Consider the following 24,740-nt stretch of genomic DNA (forward strand, 5'->3'; position numbering starts at 1 on the left):
CAGCTCAGTCCAGATAAGGACCTTCCACTGAATGAAAGTTTTCCCCCAGCTTGTTCTTAAATTTCTTTTCTCAAACCTGCACCCCCTGGTTTCAGAATCGTCCACCTTGCATAAAAGACAGCGAGTATTCACTTTATCCAGGCTCCTCATGATTTAATAAACCTCCAAGGTAATTCCCACAGCCTCCAATGCACTAAGGCAGACATTCTCAATGGAGGAGGCCCTACAGCCCCCTGGGACCACCACACATTTAAGCAAAAGGCACATTTTCTTTTTTACCTCACATAACACAAATATCCTTTGTATTTTTATGCAGTGGGCAGGAATACAGAAGAAACCAAAAATGTGACTGCTTCACACGGAAGGGACCCATAAACTTTGAGCAGTCCAAAGGGGGCCATAGCCAAAAAAAAAAAGTTGAGAATGACTGCTTCAGAGAACAGGTCGTGGGATGTGGCAGGAAACCAGTGCGCTCATAAATTTCAGACAGTGCCGAGGTCATGATTTGAACCTGTCGATGGATCTGGGAGTGAGCTACACTGCAAACTAAAACCTCAGAAGTCGCAGTGCATTCAAGTCATTGGCTGGCAGAAGAACTCATGAAAACAAGAAATCAGGAACAAAACAAACCCTGAAAGAAGGCTGCTGTGACAGAGCATATAGAGGTGTTTGGGAGATAAAATGGGAAAGGTTTGTTAGAGCAGGTCACACATAAACACTTTAAAACACAGAATTTTTGCAGGAGCTTTTGCAAGAGTGCTCAGAGACTCATGATGGAGTGTTGTCTGCAAAAGGCAACCAATGTAACAACAGGCAGCAGCAGCTTTGTCTGGAAAACAGAACTTACTGTCTGGAAGGTCATGTGATCTTTGCAGGCAGAGAACAGAGAAAAAAAAGCAGGCTTTGCTCTCGGAGTGTGAGTGAGTGAGAGAGAAAGGGGAGAGATATAGACATCGGTTCCATAGTGACAAGCTGGCAAGCTTTGGATGACAGCCTGGTCAAAGGAGAAGACTGGCTGTCCGGTGTTTCCCTTGTAATAGGAGAAACAGAAAGGAACTCTGTGATGACCTGAAAGAAAGAGGTTATCATCTGGAGAACCCTGAAGGGGGCAAGTTTCATCAGCCAGACACTGGAGTGGCTGATTAAAAAGAAATCAGTTGTGGATGTCCTGGAACAAGAAAAATTCTCTCTGAAAACCAACACCTTCTGAGTGGTAACCAAAGCCTGGTGAACCTTATTAATGTTAACTTCTGTACACCGTACAAGAATTGCATGCAACCAGTGAGATTGGACTGTGAACCAAAGAACTCTGCTGAACTTACACACACATTACACACACGTGGGCTTAGAATTAGAAGGAGTTAAGTAGGTTAAGTTCTATTTTCATGTTCAAAGATAATTAAAAGCAACTTTTGCTTAAGTAACCTTTTGACATGGTGCATATCTATTGCTGCTGGGTTTTGGGTCCCTGGACTCATAACTCTGCAATTATCGGATATCTGAGAAAAGGCGACAGGTCAACTTACAAAACTACAACATTCAGCGGCATCATTAACATGTAGAAAACTTAGCAGCGGATTTGCACACAGCAACCTCCAACAAGTAGTCTATCAGTTTATCAGATTCTTCTTCTTTGGCTTGGCTTCGCGGACGAAGATTTATGGAGGGGGTAAAAAGTCCACGTCAGCTGCAGGCTCGTTTGTGGCTGACCAGTCCGATGCGGGACAGGCAGACACGATTGCAGCGGTTGCAAGGGAAAATTGGTTGGTTGGGGTTGGGTGTTGGGTTTTTCCTCCTTTGCCTTTTGTCAGTGAGGTGGGCTCTGCGGTCTTCTTCAAAGGAGGCTGCTGCCCGCCAAACTGTGAGGCGCCAAGATGCACGGTTTGAGGCGTTATCAGCCCACTGGCGGTGGTCAATGTGGCAGGCACCAAGAGATTTCTTTAGGCAGTCCTTGTACCTTTTCTTTGGTGCACCTCTGTCACGGTGGCCAGTGGAGAGCTCGCCATATAATATGATCTTGGGAAGGCGATGGTCCTCCATTCTGGAGACGTGACCCATCCAGCGCAGCTGGATCTTCAGCAGCGTGGACTCGATGCTGTCGACCTCTGCCATCTCGAGTACCTCGACGTTAGGGGTGTGAGCGCTCCAATGGATGTTGAGGATGGAGCGGAGACAACGCTGGTGGAAGCGTTCTAGGAGCCGTAGGTGGTGCCGGTAGAGGACCCATGATTCGGAGCCGAACAGAAGTGTGGGTATGACAACGGCTTATCAGATTAAGGATGCTGTTTCAGGGACAGATAATGTCCAAGATTTTGGCAGTAAGGCTACTGCTCTTCAAGCTGCACCGTCTCAGATGTATTGCTCCATTGGCACCATTCTGAGAAGTCTACATTTTGTTCTCATAGGTAAACCCACAGGCTGCTGACCCTGCCTGCTTTGCCCATTGAGCCACAACAACCACACTACTGACTGCTTGGTAAGGGGAAGGGGGCAGCATGGAGCTTGTTTGAACAGCGAGGGTGATAAAGGTACCTGGTAATATTTGTAATGGGCGTAGTCCACAGCTGTTCCGACAGCTTTATTGCTCTTGCGATGAATTGTGACGGGCATCAAGATATTGGCTCCAGCTGCAATTAACTTGGTGATCTAGGCAGAAAAAGGCCCAAAAGTCAAAAAGATAACTGAATTTCTGTCTCTGTCATTACAAACTTGCAAGCTATTCACCCAGAGAAAGCAGTATGGGCAAGGTTGGTTATAACCTCATCCAACTTTCAGGTTCTGCAGAGACGCAGGATACCACCGGACTCCGAGTTCACGTACACAGCTGAGGTCAAATTGGTTACAGCGTGGCTGAGCCTGGGACTTTGCACAGATTTACTCATCACTGTTCGATTAAAGACAGGATACAAACATGGTACATCAGCGTTACATGATAGAACCTTATGGTTAAGAAGATGTGCTACACCACAGAATTGTTCCCGAGTATATCTTTTAAACTTTATGAGGATGTTGCCAGGATTTGTGAGCACGAGCTATAGAGAGAGGTGGAGCAGGCAAAGGGCTTTATTCCTTGCAGCACAAGAGGATGAGGGATGATCTTATTGAGGTGTACAACATGGGAGGAATAGATCGGGAGAATGCCGAGAGCAAGGGAATCGGGAAGCAGAGGAAATGGGTGCCAGGGTCAGAGTAGCAGTTAACACAACACTGTTAGAGCGCCAGTAATCGGGACGCAGGTTCGAATCCCGCGCTATCTGTAAGGAGTTTGTACCTTCTCCCCGTGTCTGTTAGGCTTTTCCTGGGGGCTCTGGATTCCTCCCACCATTTGAAAGGTACCGAGAGGGGGTTGAATGCCAATTGGATGTAAATTGGGCATCACTGACTTGTGGGCTGAACTGGCCTGTTACCGTGTGGTATGTTTACATTTATAGGAAAAAAACTAAACTTAAATGTTAAAACACACATTTATAAATTTATAAGGAATATAAATTTTGGGCAAAAGATGACTGAGTCTGTAAATACAAAGCTCCAGATTCAAGGACAGTTTAGGTCCTGTTGACATCAGACCCTTGAATGGTCCTAGCATTTCAACAACATGACACCTTGCACTGTTTAATGTACTTTACAATTAAACATTCAACCCTACATCTTTGTACGTGGTGATACCGGACCCTGCACCTTTGTCCGTGGTGATACCGGACCCTGTACCTTTGTCCGTGGTGATACCGGACCCTGTACCTTTGTCTGTGGTGATACCGGACCCTGTACCTTTGTCTGTGGTGATACCGGACCCTGTATCTTTGTCCATGGTGATACCGGACCCTATACCTTTGTCCGTGGTGATAGCAGACCCTGCACCTTTGTCCGTGGTGATACCGGACACTATACATTTGTCTGTGGTGATACCGGACCCTATACCTTTGTCCGTGGTGATACAGGACACTATACCTTTGTCTGTGGTGACACCGGACCCTGTATCTTTGTCTGTGGTGATATCGGACCCTGTATCTTTGTCTGTGGTGATACTGGACCCTGTATCTTTGTCTGTGGTGATACTGGACCCTGTATCTTTGTCTGTGGTGATATCGGACCCTGTATCTTTGTCCCTGTGCCTTTGTCTGTGGTGATACCGGACCCTGTACCTTAGTCCGTGGTGATACCGAACCCTGCACCTTCGTCCGTAGTGATACCGGACCCTGCACCTTCGTCCGTGTTGATACTGGACCCTGTACCTTTGTCTGTGGTGATACCGAACCCTGTACCTTTGTCTGTGGTGATACCGGATCCAGTACCTTTGTCCGTGGTGATACCGGACCCTGTACTTTTGTCCGTGGTGATACCAGACCCTGTACCTTTGTCTGTGGTAATACCGGAACATGTATCTTTGTCCCTGTTGATACCGGACCCTGTACCTTTGTCCGTGGTGATACCGAACCCTGCACCTTTGTCCGTAGTGATACCGGACCCTGTATCTTTGTCCGTGGTGATACCGGACCCTGTATCTTTTCCCTGTTGATACTGGACCCTGTACCTTTGTCTGTGGTGATACCGGACCCTGTACCTTTGTCTGTGGTGATACCAGACCCTGTACCTTTGTCCGTGGTGATGGCGGACCCATACCTTTGTCCGAGGTGATACCGGACCCTGTACCTTTGTCTGTGGTGATACCGGCCCCTGTATCTTTGTCCCTGTTGATACCGAACCATGCATCTTTGTCCATGGAGATACCGAACCCTGCACCTTTGTCCGTGGTGATACCGAACCCTGCACCTTTGTCCGTGGTGATACCGGACCCTGCACCTTTGTCCGTGGTGATACCGGACCCTGCACCTTTGTCCGTGGTGATACCGGACCCTGTACCTTTGTCTGTGGTAACACCGGACCCTGTATCTTTTCCCCTGTTGATATCAAACCATGCATCTTTGTCCGTGGTGATACCGAACCCTGCACCTTTGTCTGTGGTAATACTGGACCCTGTATCTTTTCCCCTGTTGATACCGAACCCTGTACCTTTGTGGCGATACCAGACCCTGTATTCTTGTCCCTGTTGATACCGGACCCTGTACCTTTGTCTGTGGTGATACCGGACCCTGTATCTTTGTCCCTGTTGATACCGGACGCTGTACCTTTGTCTGTGGTGATACCGGACCCTGTATCTTTGTCCCTGTTGATACCGGACGCTGTACCTTTGTCTGTGGTGATACCGGACCCTGTATCTTTGTCCCTGTTGATACCGGACCCTGTACCTTTGTCCATGGTGATACCGGACACTGTACCTTTGTCCGTGGTGATACCGGACCCTGTACCTTTGTCCGTGGTGATACCGGACCCTGTACCTTTGTCTGTGGTGATAACGGACCCTGTACCTTTGTCCGTGGTGATATCAGACCCTGTACCTTTGTCCATGGTGATACCGGACCCTGCACCTTTGTCCGTGGTGATACCAGACCCTGCAACTTTTTCCGTGGTGATACTGGACGCTGTACCTTTGTCTGTGGTGATACCGGACCCTGTATCTTTGTCCCTGTTGATACCGGACCCTGTACCTTTGTCCGTGGTGATACCAGACCCTGTACCTTTGTCCGTGGTGATACCGGACCTTGTACCTTTGTCCGTGGTGATATCAGACCCTGTACCTTTGTCTGTGGTGATACCAGACCCTGTTTCTCTGACCCTGTTGTTACTGGACCCTGTATCTTTGTTCGTGGTGATACCGGACCCTGTACCTTTGTCCATGGTGATACCGGACACTGTACCTTTGTCCGTGGTGATACCGGACCCTGTACCTTTGTCCGTGGTGATACCGGACCCTGTACCTTTGTCTGTGGTGATACCGGACCCTGTACCTTTGTCTGTGGTGATACCGGACCCTGTACCTTTGTCCGTGGTGATATCAGACCCTGTACCTTTGTCCATGGTGATACCGGACCCTGCACCTTTGTCCGTGGTGATACCAGACCCTGCAACTTTTTCCGTGGTGATACTGGACCCTGTACCTTTGTCTGTGGTGATACCGGACCCTGTACCTTTGTCCGTGGTGATATCAGACCCTGTACCTTTGTCCATGGTGATACCGGACCCTGCACCTTTGTCCGTGGTGATACCAGACCCTGCAACTTTTTCCGTGGTGATACTGGACGCTGTACCTTTGTCTGTGGTGATACCGGACCCTGTATCTTTGTCCCTGTTGATACCGGACCCTGTACCTTTGTCCGTGGTGATACCAGACCCTGTACCTTTGTCCGTGGTGATACCGGACCTTGTACCTTTGTCCGTGGTGATATCAGACCCTGTACCTTTGTCTGTGGTGATACCAGACCCTGTTTCTCTGACCCTGTTGTTACTGGACCCTGTATCTTTGTTCGTGGTGATACCGGACCCTGCACCTTTCTCTGTGGTGATACCGGACCCTGCACCTTTATCTGTGGTGATACCAGACCCTGTACCTTTGTCCGTGGTGATACCGGACCCTGTACCTTTGTCCGTGGTGATACCGGACCCTGTACCTTTGTCCGTGGTGATACCGGACCCTGTACCTTTGTCTGTGGTGATACCGGAACCTGCAACTTTGTCCGTGGTGATACCGGACCCTGTACCTTTGTCCGTGGTGATATCAGACCCTGTACCTTTGTCCGTGGTAATACCGGACCCTGCACCTTTGTCCGTGGTGATACCAGAACCTGCAACTTTTTCCGTGGTGATACCGGACCCTGCACCTTTGTCCGTGGTGATACCGGACCCTGCACCTTTGTCCGTGGTGATACCGGACCCTGCACCTTTGTCCGTGGTGATACCGGACCCTGCACCTTTGTCCGTGGTGATACCGGACCCTGCACCTTTGTCCGTGGTGATACCGGACCCTGTACCTTTGTCCGTGGTGAAACCAGACCCTGAACCTTTGCTTTTGTTTATCACTAGGATTTCACTTTCTCATTAAATGCTTTACCATGCAAATGCTTACTTGCCTGGATATCACATCAGAAGGCTTCTCACCACATCTTGTGCATGTGAAAATAAACAATTCAACTTTTTACACTGCAGAACTGTATACTACAGAATAATAATTAACAGAAAATCTACCCCAGTGTGACCTTAGAGGTATCATGTGATTGTATTCAGGTTTCACCCTGAGCGCATGTACCTTTCCATGTCACCACACTCATACTAATGGCAACATCTGAACAGTCACAGTGTAGATGAGAATATATTCAAATTGCAGCCACCTGTAGTTTACACTGAGTAAATTTTTCCATGGTATTAAAAAATCTACATTCAATAAATAGACCCAAATTGGCTTGAACTCTCATTTGGGGCTACCTGTACCTAAAGATGGGCTTGCTACTTTTGCTACCTCTGCCATCTGTACATACAATACTGCACAATGAGAACAGCTAAATCTCAATGTAGGGCCATTGTGGTAGTACCCCACTGGCCTACTGCAGGGGGCAACCTCTGTACCTGCAGGAGTGTAAGGGGGACAGGACAACACGTGGCCGCCTGTCAATCAGCCGACCTTAATGGATCAAGCCCCACCTGGTCGGGTGTCAATCACCCTCCAGGATATAAGCCACTCAGAGTTTACAGCAACACAGCTGTGTGGATGACTTTGTCGATTAAAGCCTGTTGTTGTGTGTTAGCTTCTGGTTAACAGTGCACTACAGCCATGACCTGAAACATTGACTATGCCAAGTGATCTGCTGAGAACCCCCAGCTCCACTTCGTTCATTCAACCTTCTCAAAACTACTGTTTTGTTCTTTCTCTTTGGAACAGAGTGTCTGACACTTACCAATGCCACTCTAGTCTGAAGGCTTCTCTTGTTCTCGTATCTGATGCTCAGTGCCACACTCAGCGCATTCCCCAGGCCGTGAGTAAGGGGAAGGTTTGGATTAGCCCTGTTGGCCAACAGCTCGTCCACTGCCTAGAGGGGAGGGGGCAGATGAGGGAAGAGGGGGAGGAGGGAAAGGGGGAGGGAAGAGCAGAGAGGGAAGAGCAGAGAGGGAAGAGTGGGGAGATGAAAGGGGTCAGAGGAGGAGAGGGGAGATGAGAAAGAAGGGGAGAGGAGGGGGAGAGGGAGGGATGAAAGTGAGGGGGAGGGAAGGGAGAAGTAGGGGAACAGGGAAGAGGAAAGGAAGGAGGAGGGGAGAGAGGGGGAGATTGAGGGTGGAGGGAGAGAGTGAAGGATAGAATTTGGAGGAGGAAGGGCGAGGGAGGAAGAAGCAAGAGAGGAGAGGGTGTGGGAGGGGCAGGGGGTGGGATTGGATGGGGGAACAGTGGGGGGAGAGCATTGTCTGGTTACTACGTGCCTGCTGTTTAACAGGGTGCATTATGTTTTGGGAACTAAGGGGTGAGCGCTGACATTCTTTTGGCCTGTTTGAGTCTGAGGAAACCTTTGGAGAATAATTGAGCCCAATAAGTGGCATCCTGTGAGAAATCAGGAAGGGAGCCTGATACCCAGATCTGAATTATAGATGAATTTTATAAACATTTATCCATCAATTAAACCAATCAGGCACTTGTAGTTTGTGAAGTCTCGCTTGAGGCAAACTGGTGGTTCCACTGCAACAATTTGGGAATTGGGAGTGAAGGAAATTTCAACTTTTCTCTGAAACTCAAGGGGATTTTCACTGAAACGCAGCTTCATGCGAGTCTCTGCTCCCATCCACAGATCCTCAGCTTTCCTGTTTCCCCACATTTCTCAAACTTTCACCTTTAACTTTTCCCCATTATGCTGCAAGATTGCTTGCCTGAACCATAAACCTGGAACGTAACAGGCTCTTCAGCCCACGGCACTGTGCTAGCCCATGTAAACCTACTCCACACCATGCTAATCCTTCCCTCCCTCACACCCATAACCCTCTATTTTTCCTACATCCATGACGATCCAAGAATCTTTAGAATGCCCCTGTGTACCAGCCTCCACCACCAACCCCCGGCTGGGTCTCTCTGACATATCAGTTTCATGCCCACTTCCCCATCTTCAGAGGTTCATTTTTCTCCCTCTGACATTACTCAACCCACAGATCATCCAGCAGTTTGATTTTGTTATGCTCCTGTTTCCAGCATCTACAGTCTCTCATGTTTCCTTGCTCATTCCATTCTTCCCCTGGCCAGACAAATGCTCTCTCTGTTCAATACTTTCCCCCATTTCTTCTGTTTCCCTGTCAAACAGGTCCCCCCCACTCCTGCTCTGTTCTCTCTGCACCTTCCTCACATGCCTGACTGCCACAGTACCGACCTCTGCCAACAGAGGGGAGCTGCACACACACGCATTGCCGAGATGCACGGCACAGTGGCATCACCTGCTGGCGAAGTTACAGTTCTGCAGGAAACCCACCAGGTCCACTGAACGAACAAGCATGTCAAATCTCCTCTCCCAGGTCAATGTTCCAGCATTGAGAACTGTTCTGTCAGCTCTGTTGGACCATTCTTCTCAAGCCCGGTAGCAGACCCATTCCAAAACGGAAGAGGTTCCAGGTGGGACCATGAAGAAGAAGCTGTGTGCTCCTCGAAAAATTGCGACATACAAGAGGATATCTGTATAAACCAGTGGTTCCCAACCTTTTTCTTTCCATTCACAGACCACTTTAAGTAATCCCTATGTCATTGGTGCTCTGTGATAAGTAAGGGATTGCTTAAGGTGGTCTGTGAGTGGGAAGGGAAGGTTGAGAACTATTGCTCGAGACCCAATTGTTACTGAAATATTTTGCTTGAGAAAAATTGTCATTGGCTCATTTCCTTTGGAGTTATGAAACCGTGCACATAATGAGTCAATTAGGGATGATTAAAACAGTGATTTTAAACTTTTTCTTTCCAACCATATCTCACTTTAACTAATCACAGAGCACCAATGCCATAGGGATTACTTAAAGGGGCATGTGAGTAGAAAGATAAAATTTGAGAACCAGAGGGATAAAGCAAGAGGATAAAAGTTCAAGGAAGACGCAGAGAGTGGCGGGTATCTGGAATGCATTGTTGGGGGGGTGGTGGTGGAGGCTGGTACAATAGGGACATGTAAGTCAGGCACACGGAGTCAAGAAAAATAAAGGGTGTGAGATCGGGAAGGCTTCGATTGTTGAGTCAGAACAGCCCCCCATATAGGCCATCCTCCCCTCTAGCCAATGGGAAAAAAAACAAAACAAGAAAAGGGACAATTTTCATTTTCTCCACCGCTGCGGTGAGGGAAGGTCATTCCAATTCACAGCTGTGAAACCAAGCTTCAATTCTTTGTCCCTGTAGCTGGATTTCATGGCAGTTCCATGGGGTGGAATGACACCATTCGCCTCCCCAGAGGTGGACGCTTTATATTGGTGGGATTTGGGGAACACAAACGAGGAAAGGTTCCTCACCTGCACTTTAACATCATGGCTGAGCGAGAATGAGCAACTGTGAGGCATTCAACAGATATACAAACCAGGTCATTTCCACTGGCGATGGCTAAAGAAAGAGGCGAGTGCCCACTCCATAATAAATTTGGATTTGCCTTGTGCTTCAGAAGGAGCTGAACGATCTGGTGAGCTTGCTGAGGAGGGAACACAGTCTGTCAATAAGCAGTCTGAGGGAACACAGTCTGTCAATAAGTAGTCTGAGGGAACACAGTCACTGTCGATAAGCAGTCTGAGAGAACACAGTCATTGTCGATAAGCAGTCTGAGGGAACACAGTCATTGTCAATAAGTAGTCTGAGGGAACTGAAGGCATTTTATTGTGCACTGCATTTGCAGCTTGGTTTAAAATGACAAATAAAGGCGACTTGATTCCATGACTCTACAAACTATGGGCATGCAAACTCCAATGCACAAGCATCAACACACTTAGGGAGACCAGTATGAAATTCTATGCAAGCCAAACGTACCGAGGCGCACACACTTCTCAACCCACAAGTATAAACCGGTTGAAAGCAACTTATTGGAGGCCATCTGATGGGTACTGCAGTAGTTGGAATGTAACCTGGACAGCAAGGGTTGGATTTTAACCCAAAAGCATTATAAATAAATAAAGGTGCTTGCTTTTAAAGAAAATACTGCAGGGGGTCTGTGGAAAATGGTCACAGTTCTCTCATACTACTGCACACAAAGTATTTTTTTTTACAGCCAATAGAGTGGTCACTGAGAAACTGTTACAGCGACAGCAACCCGGGTTTGAAATTGGTACTCTCTAGAAGGAGTTTATATGTGTGATAGTACAGACCTATCACCAATGTATATAGTTACAGTATCTAGAGTATGTAATGACTGTGCTTACAGCGATTGGCTGAGAGCTTAGCCACACCTACTGTCTGGCCCTTAAAGGGTTGTGTCCCTAGCCAGGTCGGATCATTCCAGACTGGTCGGCCACCTGTGAAGAGCTCCTGTCTTTTGCTAATAAAAGCCTTGGTTTGGATCAACAAGTCTTTGGTTCTTTCGACGAGCTCTACAATATGTTTTTCCCACATCTATGCGGGTTTCCTATGGGTGCTCCAGCTGCCAAAGTCACATGGAGTTAGTGCATTAATTGGTCGCGTGGCTGTATTTGGGCGGCACGGGCTCGTGGGCCGGAAGGGCCTGTTACCAGGCTGTATCTCTACAATGAAAAAATTTTAAGAATGAATTAACATTTGCTTTGGAATCTGCTGGAAGAACTCAATGGAATGAGCAGCATCAGCGAGAAAAAAAGAATGGTCAGCGCTGCAAGTCCAGCTCCTGTCATCAAGGTTGAGTGCAGAGGGGAGATCATCTTTTTTCTCTCGCTTAACCTGCTGAATTCGTCCAGCAGATCACTTTGAGCAGTGGGGAATGACATCACTTGGTTACAAAAATCTTGATGACTTTAGATTTTCTTTAACTGAACAAAGTCTTTTTCAAAATTTAAAAAAGAATTTCAAATCAGCGGCTAGATTTTGACCCAAGAATGTACGCACACATATAATCAATTCACGGCCGAGGTGCGCCAGGGCAGAGACAGATCTTGGTGCCCTGTGATACGAGGCACTGAAAGGAAAGGCTTGATTGCAAGGGGTCCGTATGGAAAAGGAAATTTTCATGAGATTGTGCGTGGGTAGGGTAGGAACAAGTGTAGTTTCAGTAGCCAGAGGAGGTATATCTGCCTTGGAATCCATGCAGTGTAATTCTGGGGTGGGGAAGGAGTTTTACCAGTTGCGACAAAGGACGTTTGGTAAGTTCAGAGGAATGGGGATGATTGGAAGTGGGTTGTACTTCAGTTTTCAAGGATTTCTCTTATCCATCACACAGATTTACCTCCTACCATCACTAAGACACTCTGTTACCTTGTAGTCATCTTCACGGCTGCAAGCCATGTGCAAGGCAGTCCGTCCGTCCTCTTCAGGAAGGATTTCAGGCGGGCTATAGTAGTGTTTCGGGACACCCGACAGATTGGGGCTTCTCACCACAAATTCATTCAGCACCTCCGGCTCAGGATTCTGTTAAAAGAAAGAAAAGCAAGTTGGGTTTCCCACTGCTCTATCGCATCTTTGTGGAATCTTAACACGCTGCATGTGGGGAGGCTGTTTTGTCTTCCTCTCCTGTTGCTCGTGGATGAAGAAGTTATCTGCTTAGGTTGGTTCAGCATCCAACACATTGTCGATTTGTGAAACGTCTTCATGTGCACCAGATTCTCACATACATAAAGTAGGAATTAAAGTGGTCCTGATGGTTCTGGTTGCAACGCACCTTTCTCTCTTCGATATTTGCAATTTAGGGACAGGAGATTTCAGCCCACGAGTCCACGCCGTCCAATTTACACCCCATTAACCTACACCCCCGGTATGCTTTTGAACAGTAGGAGGAAACCAGAGCCTCCCCGGAGAAAACCCACGGGGACATGGGGAGAGCTGCTTTCAGACAGTAGAGTACTGGGTCTTCAGAAGCTGCCAAAATAGACAAGAGCAACTGTGGGTTAATATCCCAGCAAAAAGAGTGCACCTCCCTCTGTATCATGGCAGAACCTGACAGGTCCCAGCATGTTCATTAGTGAGAAAGGACCAACAGTGTCTACATGTCCTAAGGAGGCCACGGAAGGCAAGGCTTCCACCCCCAACTTGGCAATATTTTAGAGAAACACAATGAAACATCCTGCCTGGTGCAGCAGTTACAAAGCAGCAGACAGGGGTCACCCTTTCCTCTACTGACGACATATGCTGGGAGCGATGCTTAAATAGGGCTCAAAGAATTATTGAGGACCTTTTCCATCCAGCACACACGATCTTTGTCCAGAGCATCAAATTCAGGTCTGGCAGGCTGAGAAATTGCTTCTTCTCTCAAGCTGTAAGATTAATGTTATCTTGGGTCTCTTATAAATGAAACTATTTATAAATATTTCTATGTATCTATGTGCTAAATTTGTGAGAAATATTATATGTGTATGTGGGTGCCCCGTGGTCCGGAGAAAGGCTGTTTCGACTGGTTCTCCATGTGCAGACAGATGATAATAAACTTGCTGTATAAATTATGCAGTAAAAGCGCAAAATGTTGGAGAAACTCAGCGGGTCAAACAGTGTCCTTCATGTAGCTAAAGGTAAAGATACAGAACCGACCTTTCGGGCTTGAGCCCTTCATAAAGGTTTGGAAAAATGTCAGCAGGTGCCTGAACCAAAAGGTAAGTGGGGGATGGAATGGGAGGAGGAACACAGTCACAAAGGTAGGAGGTAATAGGTGGAGAAGGGAGGGAGGGCACAGCAGCGAGCTGGGGAAGGAGGGATAGATCTGTGAATGGAGAGGGGAGGGGGTGGAGATCTGAGGGAAAGAAGATGGGGGGGGGAAAAGGGAAGGAAGGGGGAAAGGGGAGCAGAATCCAGAAAAGTCCATCCGGCTGGAGAGTAGAAAATCAGGCATTGCACTGCCAATTTACGAGTCGTCTTGGTGGGATAGTGCACGAGACCATGGATAGACATGTGAGTGTGGGAGTGGGATGCAGAACTGAACTTGGAGGTCCCTGTCTCTGGTGCAGACAGAGTGAAGATGCTCGGCGAAGCGATCTCTCAGTCTGTGACCAGTCTCTCTCCGATGTAGAGAAGGCCACAAAGGGAGCACTGGATGCAGTAAACCAGTCCTGTGGATATACAAGTGAAGTGTTGCTTCACATGGAAGGCCTGTTTGGGGCCCCGGACCGTGGTGAGGGAGGAGTTATGGGTGCAAGTGTGGCCCCTCCTGCAGTTACAGGAGAAGGTGCCGGGGGGCTATTGGTGAGGAGGGATGAGTGCACGGGGAAGTCATGGAGGAAGTGGTCCCTACGGAAGGCCAGGGGGGGTGGAGAGGTGTCTGGTGGTGGGATCCTGTTGTAAGTGGGGGAAATTCTGCAGGATAATATGTTGAATGCAGAGACTGGTGGGGTGATCAGTAATGACATGGGGAATCCCATGTTTGTCATGCCTAGGGGCAGAGGGGGCCAGGGCAGATAAGTAGGAAATGAAGGAGATGCCGGTGTGGGCTGAGTTGATGGTGGTGAGGGAAAGCTTCTTTCCCTGAGCTGTCTACCCCTTTCCCTAGGGGCTCTGTGATTAGTAAGGGATTGCTTATTATATCTTTATTGTAGGGCCAGTTTTGGTTGATGGAGTTGGTGACCGGGCTACCTGCGGCCAATTACTTTACTACAATTGTCCCTACAGTGTATAAATTGCAATGAATGGTCTATTACTCTATTTGATTGAAAGTGAGATGTGCTGTGTATTGTGTGTCTATATGTACACATTGTGGTCCTGGAGGAATGCTATTTTGACAGGTTGGATAAGTCCAGTTAGATGATAATAAACTTGAATTTGAACCTGGCTCTCACCCCAGTTACCCAACTAAGCTGCCACTTTGGGAAGTGTTGCCATTCTGGGCAAACAAAATATACACACTATTTGAACCATGTTCACAGGTGTCGTTATTCTAGGCGATTGATGCTTTGCATTGGCTAGATAACTTTAATCCCACCAAATCTCCCCCTGGAACCTGGAAGAGGAATGTTTAGGGTTCTCTTACACAAGAGGAAAAGGGTCTTGCTGGTGGATATGCCATTCTTCCTGCAAGCTGCTTCTTCCAAGCAAAATAATGGAGGAAATCCCTTGTAAGGTCATCCAAAGCGTGGAAAGGAAGATGCTTAATTTAGCTTCTAGATCTTGGTCTTATTTTAGGATGGTTTCGTCAATAGCCCAACATGCCTACGCAGTGGATTGTATTCTCAGATCCAGTCAAGATGTTCATCTGTGCCCAGTGCACTTCCAGGTGTAGGGAACCTTTGTGAACATGAATTAATCAATTGGCGTTCCACGACCGCCCCATATCACTTCTCCAACTCTCTAATCAAAGACAGTGGCTGTTAAATCTTGACTCCAGTCTCGTTACTTGGGCCTCAGCCAGGAGCCTGGTATACATATTCCACTGTTCCTCCATCACGGTCTCCATTTTGTTCCTCTTCAAGGCAAGACGCTTCCTTCAGAAAGATTGAGAGGGTGCATAGCTGGCTTAGTGCAACGCCTTTACAGTCATTGGGATTAGGGTTCGAATCCCGCACTGTCCATTAGGAGTTTTTATGCTCTCCCTGTGCCTGGGTGGGCTTTCCCCAGGGTCCCTGGTTTCTTCCCACGATTCAAAAATGTACCGGGGTTGTAGGTCAATTGGCTGTAATTGGTCGGCATGGGCATGTGGACCGAAATGGTCTGACGTACATTCCGTGCAGGGGGCCTAAATTTTAAAAGTTAAAAAAAAACAAACCACTAACCCTGTTGTAGGAACCCAGGTTTGATGGCACAATGTCTCCAGAGCTGCCAGCAGTGAGTGGGGCTATGTCTATGACTCCTCGTTGGAGGAAGCTCCTGCTTTCTTGCACAAAACTCTCACTTGAGTCTGGAGTGTGGGGACAAAGTACCTTCCCATTATCTGGAATGGCACACGGATCGAGCTGTGTGCGATGAGCACACCATGGCATTCACCAGGGCACCTGGCAACAACCATTATGATTTCTCGGTAACACAGAGTGAAACATGGTGTGGTTTCAATTGATTTATGTGTTCCCCATTTGGAACCTCCAGTTGATGTGGTTGGAGTCAACCATCCACAGTTATTAGGAAGCTGTCTAAAACTCATCCACTGCTTCTGCATTGTAAAACATAGACAAAGTTGTACCTTGTTGAATAGACTGGGGAGTTTATGTCAACATTGCCCTTTCTGTATTCCAACAAATCCTAGTAGCCTTCTTTATCTTACTATCAAAACTCTCTGCCCCATTTCAACATACACCAGCCCCATTGTCTATGTGTAACCTTGACATCCAAACAGGTTAACTGGAAGGATATGACCTGCTCTCTGGGACTCCTTGGCTCTTTCTACAATTTCTGGGATAATAGGAAGTGAATTAAGCACCAATCTTGCCTCAGGCATGGTAAGGAGCATTGGACGACACATGGTACCTGATCGGGCCCGTAGATCTCATACTTGTCTTCAGCTCCTACGTCAGGGTTCGCTCCAGCCTTGAGCAGGAGCTCTGTTATCATCACCCCTTTCTTGCTCGGAAGAGTTGAAGCAATGTGGAGAGGAAGCAGCCCATTCATTCCTTCCATCTGCCAGCAAGAAGCAAAAAGAAATATCACCCATGCAGAGATACGATGAAAAGCTTTATTTAGCATGTCCTTCAAAGGCTAGCAAAGAGCATGGCACTATCTTGCCAAAAAAAACCAAGGAGAGAAAGAAAAGATAGAACTGCCCACATCATCCTTGGGTTCACCTGCATTTTGTTTTCATGGAATGTCTACCATCAGTATCCTGTAACCTTGGTTCTCTTATTAATGAAATTGAGTAAATTATTCCAGAATTTTTTTATGATGTGGGTGGTTGTTATGTGCTGTGTGTGTGTACCGTGGTTCTGAGAAATGCTGTTTCATCTGGTCTATATGTACAGTCAAATAATAAACTTGAAATTTTGTGATTTCACCTTTGATGCTTCATCTGTCAAGCTGGAGATTGGCTGTTCATGGGCTTATGATAGTACATAAGCGATATCCTCATGACCTGGAGCCAACTTAATGCTGGAGAGCCCCCATCTCCCCCCCCACCCTTCACCCCTTCCTGCTGCAGAAAGTTGCTGGGGAATGCCTCAAATGGTGTAAGGAGCATTGGACGACCCATTGTATACAGTACCTGCTCAGCCTACTTCATCTGTGGAACTCGGTGATGAGATCTGTTCTTCCTCTACAGCTCCCAGCTCGGCTGCTTATGTTCAATGAAGCAGCAGCATTCCTTGGCCAGAAATTTCCCCCTTCAGCAAGAAAATGCCAAGACATGCTCACAACAAGGTGGGGAAGTGCGCTGCCTTCCCCCCTTCAAAAGTGCAAGTATGCAGCCACCCAGAGGTCAAAAGCATGGGCCAGATTATTTCCCTTGAGAAAGAACCGGCGGCAAAATACCATCAGGCTGGAACCCAGTGGTGTGTGGGAGGACCAAGTGATGTAGATTACTTAGGAAGCCAACAAGGCAGAAGACCTTCTGTATGTGGAACCATTTGGATTAATTAACTTTCAAACTGAAGTGTGTGCTACAGAGATGCTACTCCCAAAAAGGTACCACGCAGAAACTAGCATTTCAGACCACCAGTCATTTTTACACTGATCCTGCTCCTGCTCCAACTTGTTTAATTCTTTCCACATTCCCATCAACTCCCTCCAGGTTTTACCAGTCATTAACACACCGTAGGCAATAAACAAGGGCCAATCAGCCGGCTATCATCTCATGAGTGAAACCAGTATGTCCACCCGGTGTGCAGGCAACACGCTCAACAGTTTCGGAGTTCAGGATTGCACCTGGGTCTCGGGACAGCGAGAGCAGGCAGCTCTACCTCCCTGGGCCACTTTCCCGATATGTGGCAGAGGCTATTGGTGTGAAGGTGTAAAATGGAAGGAGAGTTAATAATAACATTTATTTATTTTAATATCTGTATACAAGTACTGTGCATATGGATTGTTTGTCTGTATATGTATCCTGTCTCTATGTGAGTTTGCACTGAGGACCGGAGAATGCTGTTATGATGGGTTATACTTGGGCAATCGGATGATAAATTAACTTGAAGAGCAGGGGCAGACAATCACCGTGCACCAGGATTACCAGATGATGGATATCCCTGGAAGATTCATCCAAGAACAACCATTAAGAGCGGAGAGGAAGATGAAATGTACTCATGTTAAACCAATATGACAGCTCCAAAATTGGACTCAGAGGAAATGTAAACCGTCAGACATCTTAAAGGCGTCTTCTATTCATGGAAGAGGGAGACTGAGGTATGGGTGTAGCTTAAATCAAACAATGAGAAGCTGGAGGGACTCAGCAGGACAAACGGTCAGATAATGTTTTGGAGGCCTTTTAATCGAGCGCTGACCCAAAAAGGTGGCTCGCCATTTTGCTCTATGGATGCAATCCCAATGGATTCCAGCATCTGCCGTTCTTGTGTTTTTTTCTTCTTTTTACTTGCTCAAATTATCCCAATTGGTCGAACCAGATCCCCTCACTACCCACTGATGACATCCATTACACATGGGAGTTCGCTTAATTTGGCGTCAAGGCCAAGACCCACTGAAAACGTGGCTGCAACTGTGGCCCTGAGTGGTTATGTTAGAGGTAAAGGTCTCCAACTCCACCATTAAATTACCACACCCTCTACTCCCCTCCCGAATTTTAGAAAGCACCTGACCAGAATATAGGACTCATTTAATATAACAACAATACTACATTGAATACAGAATCATAGAGAGATATCCATAAGGACCGAAAATAAAATAAAAAGGAGAGTCCTTCTTCTCCCAGCACCCCCTCTCCAGATTCTAAAGAGAACAGACAGCAGGAAATAGAGGGAGATAAACAGAAAGAAAGTAGGAAAGAAAAGGCAACAGGAGCAAGGTTCGGCATCTCAGAGTCACAGCATTTCATAAGTATCGTAGCGACCCACGGCCACACCGCGGGCCAACACAAGAAATGGCCGTCGCACCTGGCGATCGAGCAAACAGCACGCGGGGTGGGAGACCCGAATCAACCAATCGCCGTCAGCGGATCGCGGTGGGGGGGGGGGGGTCCAATCCGGGCCGGCGGATCAGAGGCAGCCAGCTCTGCTCAAGCCACGCCCCAGTGGTGACGCGGCCGGCTGCCTATAAAAGGCAGAGCTGCATCTCAGTATCGACTATACTCCCTTCTTTCTTGTAATAACCTCGAGCTATAACCATGCCATACCTCGAGTTATAACTGTAGCGACCCACTACAGTATTACATTTCTAATAATGAATATACTAATTGACAAATATCAAAATAAATTATACAATTTGTGATGCTGCAGAAGAACAGATTGAGTGGGAAGCTCTTACTGAAGAATGAGAGGTGATTCCATTGAAACAGAAGGTTCCATGACGAATTTACAGGATCCATTCTGACTGGCCATTCCATTTTGTTATAGAGTCAAGAAGGGAGAGTGTTATCAGGGTCAAGAGCCGCCCGTCAGGCGCTGAGTAGAGGACAGGTTCCTCAGGGGTTAGTGACTATCTGGAGCTGTCTTCTGTGAAAGGCTATGGACCTTCATTCACCAGGTGTGTGCAAGGTGCTGCTGGAGCACAAGGACAGTGTGAGCTGCTCCAAGCAAATCTCTTTGTAGTCCACACTGCGGCCTGTACCCTGCACTGCATCCTGCGCCAAACCCAGCAACACACCCTGTACCACACCCTGCAATGCATCTTGCACTGCTCCCTGCACTCCACACTGATTCACAAGAATAGCGTCCACTGCAGACATCCACGTAATGTGCTGCCTCAAGAAGGCAGCCAACATCATAAAGGACCCCGTCACCTTGGTCACAACCTTTTCTGACTGCTACCTTAAGCAACCGGCATAGGAGAAGGTCACTCCGATATAAAACCTACGACCCAAGGACCTCGCTGCCATGTCCCAGCTTGCTTGGCCACAGCACACGAACCATGGGTGTAAAGGATGGGGCCAGTAATGCGCACACTGCACACCACCTAAAAGCTCCTTTGCGCAGGCCCGAGGACAGGTCCACGTCCCCCCCCCTCAAAAGATGCACACAAACTCAAGCTAGCATGTTGGAACATCAGAACCATGCAAGACAAGGCTGACAACCACCGACCTGAACGTCGGTCTGCCCTCATCGCACATGAACTCCTCAGACTTGACATCGACATAGCCGCTCTCAGCGAAGTCCGCCTTGCAGATGTAGGCAGCCTCCAAGAATACGGCGTGGGCTACACACTCTACTGGTCGTAGAAGCCTCAGACTGAACGACGCCTATCTGGTGTTGGCTTCATGGTCAAGAACTCCATTGCCTCCAAACTCGAAAACCTCCCGACAGGCCACTCTGATCGGATCATGTCCATGCGACTCCCCCTTCAAAACAAGTGACGCATCACCCTCATCAGTGTCTATGCTCCAACCCTCCAGGCAGAACCAGCAGAAAAGGACAAGTTCTACACTGACCTGCGCAACCTCATCCAACGCACCCCTACAGCCGACAAGGTTGTCATCCTTGGCGACTTCAACGCTCACGTCGGCAAAGACTCAGAAATCTGGCCAGGAATCCTTGGCAAGCATGGTGTCAGCAAGTGCAATGAATGACAATGGGCGCCTCCTGTTGGAACTCTGCGCAGAACAGCGGCTTGTCATTACTAACACCCTTTTCCAGCAAAGAGACATCTGAAGACTACCTGGATGCATCCTTGATCCAAACACTGGCACCTCCTGGACTACGTTCTGGTGCGAGGAAGAGACAAACAAGATGTGCTCCACACCAGGGTCATGCCCAGCGTGGAATGCCACACTGACCACCGGCTTGTTCGCTGCAAGTTCAACCTTCACTTCAAGCCAAAGTTCAAGAACAGTGGAGCCCACAGAAAGAGGTTCAAAGTTGGAAACTTGCAGTCAGACGTAGTGAGAGGAAACTTCCAGGCAAACCTCCAAGCAAAGCTCGAGGATGCAAACTGCCTCACGGACACGTCTCCTGAAACCCTCTGGGATCAGCTGAAAACGGCCATACTGCAATCCACTGAAGAGGTACTGGGCTTCTCCTCCAGGAAAAACAAGGACTGGTTTGACGAAAACAACGAGGAAATCCAGGAGCTGCTGGCAAAGAAGTGAGCTGCCCACCAGGCTCACCTTACAAAGCCTTCCTAGCCAGAGAAAAAAACGAGCCTTCCGTCTCGCATGCAACCATCTTCAGCGCAAACTCCGGGAGATCCAAAATGAGTTGGTGGACTAGCCTCGCCAAATGAACCCAGCTTAGCTCAGACGGTGAAGTCCTCCTCAGCAACAAAATCTCAATCCTCAATCGATGGTCAGAACACTTCCAATCTCTTTTCAGTACCAACCGCTCAGTCCAAGAATCGCCCTGCTCCAGCTCCCTCATCAACCCTTGAGTCTAGAGCTGGATGAGGTCCTTACCCGGGAAGAGACATATAAGGCAATTGAACAACTGAAAAGCGGCAAAGCAGCAGGTATGGATGGAATCCACCCCCCCCCCCCCCAGAGGTCTGGAAGGCTGGCGGCAAAGCTCTGCATACCAAACTGCATGAGTTTTTCATGCTCTGCAGGGACCAAGGAAAGATGCCTCAGGACCTTCGTGATGCCATCATCATCACCCTATACAAAAACAAAGACGAGAAATCAGACTGCTCAAACTACAGGGGAATCAGGCTGCTCTCCACTGCAGGCAAAATCTTAACTAGGATTCTCCTTAATAGAATAATACCTAGTGTTGCCGAAAATGTTCTCCCAGAATCACAGTGCGGCTTTCGCGCAAACAGAGGAACTACTGACATGGTCTTTGCCCTCAGACAGCTCCAAGAAAAGTGCAGAGAACAAAACAAAGGACTCTACATCACCTTTGTTGACCTAACCAAAGCCTTTGACACCGTGAGCAGGAAAGGGCTTTGGCAAATACTAGTGCGCCTCGGATGCCCCCCCCCCCAAGTTCCTCAACATGGTTATCCAACTGCATGAAAACCAACAAAGTTGGGTCAGATACAGCAATGAGCTCTCCGAACCCTTCTCCATTGACAATGGCGTGAAGCAAGGCTGCGTCCTCGCACCAACCCTCTTTACTATCTTCTTCAGCATGATGCTGAAACAAGCCATGAAATACCTCAACAATGAAGACGCTGTTTACATCCGGTACCGCACGGATGGGAGTCTCTTCAATCTGAGGCGCCTGCAAGCTCACACCAAGACACAAGAGCAACTTGTCCGTGAACTACTCTTTGCAGACGATGCCACTTTAGTTGCCCATTCAGAGCCAGCTCTCCAGCGCATGACGACCTGTTTTGCAGAAACTACCAAAATGTTTGGCCTAGAAGTCAGCCTGAAGAAAACTGAGGTCCTCCATCAGCCAGCTCCCCACCATGACTACCAGTCCCCCTACATCTCCATCCAGCACACAGACTCAAAACTGTCAACCAGTTTACCTACCTCGGCTGCATCATTTCATATGATGCAAGGATCGACAAAGAGATAGACAACAGACTCGCTAAGGCAAATAGCGCCTTTGGAAGACTACACAAAAGAGTCTGGAAAAACAAAGATCAGCGTGTACAGAGCCGTTGTCATACCCACGCTCCTGTTCGGCTCCGAATCATGGGTCCTCTACCGGCATCACCTACGGCTCCTAGAATGCTTCCATCAGCGCTGTCTCCGCTCCATCCTCAACATTCATTGGAATGACTTCATCACCAACATCGAAATACTTGAGCTGGCAGAGTCTGCAAGCATCGAATCAATGCTGCTGAAGAATGGAGGACCATCGTCTTCCCAAGATCGTGTTATGTGGCGAGCTCTCCACTGGCCACCGAGACACAGGTACACCAAAAAAGAGGTACAAGGACTGCTTAAAGAAATCTCTTGGTGCCTGCCGCATTAACCACCACCAGTGGGCTGATATCGCCTCCAACCGTGCATCTTGGCGCCTCACAGTTCAGCGTGCAGCACCCTCCTTTGAAGAAGACCGCAGAGCCCACCACACTGACAACAGACAAAGGAGGAAAAACACAACACCCAACCCCAACCAACTAATTTTCCCTTGCAATCGCTGCAACCATGCCTGCCTGTCCCGCATCGGACTTGTCAGTCACCAACGAGCCTGCAGCAGATGTGGACGTACCCCTCCATAAATCTTCGTCCGCGAAGCCAAGCCAAAGAAGAAAGAAAGAAGCTGGTGCAGTTTACGCACTCGCGGGTCTACTCCAAGAATCTTGGTGTATCTGCTCATCTTACTTATGCGTATGACAATAAATCTCATGTGACAATAAACAATTCCGTTCAAAGTTGAAACTGACCGTTTTCAAATCACAGAGTGCAGGGATCCGGGGGACAAAGTCGAGGAACAAGCAGAGATCTTACTTCAGCCTCAAGTGGTCACATGATCTACATAGCTGCCACATTTAGGGGGGGGGGGGGGAAGGTGGCCAATCTTGCTTAACGATAAATTTCAGATGTCTGAGATCCACCACAATCACCCGATCACAAGGCATGCCCACCCAAACTACCGTTGTAAGCAGTGGATCGAACAATTTCTGCCACCCAACATATATATATATACCATTGTACGGGACGACTCGTGTATAGGTCGACCTCGAAATTTCCAACGAACATGTCAGTTTTGAGCGATATCCTTTGAACAAGACAGACCCCACCTCCAAAATCTGGCACTTAACCCTGACCAGTGGATGTTGTTAAAGGCAAATCACAATAAAATGATCACTTAGAGGTTTAAATTTAATTGGATATTTTAAAATAAACCACTGTTGGCTCCTGATTCAGGCCATTGGAAGCTGGTACAGAGCCAATAGCTGTCGAACTGGGTGGATGTGCAAGCAGCAATGTGTCTAAACTGGGTGCTCCCTGTGGAGCAGTGCTGAGACTTCGCAAATAACTAAAGGGGCATGCATGAGGAACCAGTGGTGTTGAGACGTCGTCGTCAAGGGAAGAATTTTAGACACTTTGTATAGGACGACCTGATTTTAAGTTTCGAGGATCGGCATACGTGGTACATGCCCTCATCTGCATTTTCTCCACACCTCTGCTGAAGATGAGGGAAGTTGGTATTTACCTGGTGTGTGGAATTGTCTCCGCTCCATCCTCAACATTCATTGGAGCGCCTTCATCCCTAACGTCGAAGTACTCGAGATGGCAGAGGCCGACAGCATCGAGTCCACGCTACTGAAGTTCCAGCTGCGCTGGGTGGGTCACGTCTCCAGAATGGAGGACCATCACCTTCCCAAGATCGTGTTCTATGGCGAGCTCTCCACTGGCCACCGAGACAGAGGTGCACCAAAGAAGAGGTCCAGGGACTGCTTAAAGAAATCTCTTGGTGCCTGCCACATTGACCACCGCCAGTGGGCTGATATCGGTTCAAACCGTGCATCTTGGCACCTCACAGTTCGGCGGGCAGCAACCTCCTTTGAAGAAGACCGCAGAGCCCACCTCACTGACAAAAGACAAAGGAGGAAAAACCCAACACCCAATCCCAACCAACCAATTTTCCCCTGCAACCGCTGCAACCGTGTCTGCCTGTCCCGCATCGGACTTGTCAGCCACAAACGAGCCTGCAGCTGACGTAGACATTTATAAGATCCATAAATCTTCGTCCGCGAAGCCAAGCCAAAAGAAAAAAAAGAAAGAAAGGAATGGGCAAAGGCAAATTAGCAGCTTCATTCGACAGCCCAGCGGATTCTCCTCACAATCCAACCTTCTCCCTCAGATCCTTCAAGCTGCACATCTGGTGACAAGCCA

At 48.1% G+C, this 24,740-nt stretch overlaps 1 protein-coding gene across 9 annotated transcripts in view; it reads right to left on the bottom strand.

Annotated features, from left to right (window-relative positions):
* The window catches only part of ankmy1 (ankyrin repeat and MYND domain containing 1), a 119,669-nt gene that overhangs the window by 56,131 nt on the left and 38,798 nt on the right, over nt 1–24,740 (bottom strand). For 7 of the 9 annotated variants that reach the window (XM_069896353.1, XM_069896352.1, XM_069896346.1 and 4 more), the window contains 5 exons: nt 16,385–16,534; nt 12,263–12,415; nt 10,413–10,520; nt 7,788–7,919; nt 2,533–2,646 (listed from right to left, as the gene is read on the bottom strand). In XM_069896353.1, the coding sequence (XP_069752454.1) occupies nt 2,533–2,646; nt 7,788–7,919; nt 10,413–10,520; nt 12,263–12,415; nt 16,385–16,534 (657 nt within the window). The remainder of the gene's footprint in view (nt 1–2,532; nt 2,647–7,787; nt 7,920–10,412; nt 10,521–12,262; nt 12,416–16,384; nt 16,535–24,740) is intronic. The other 2 variants (XM_069896349.1, XM_069896348.1) reach the window with 2 other exon arrangements.

Source organism: Narcine bancroftii, chromosome 9, assembly GCF_036971445.1.
Source record: "Narcine bancroftii isolate sNarBan1 chromosome 9, sNarBan1.hap1, whole genome shotgun sequence".
NCBI classification, from domain to species: Eukaryota; Metazoa; Chordata; class Chondrichthyes; order Torpediniformes; family Narcinidae; genus Narcine; species Narcine bancroftii.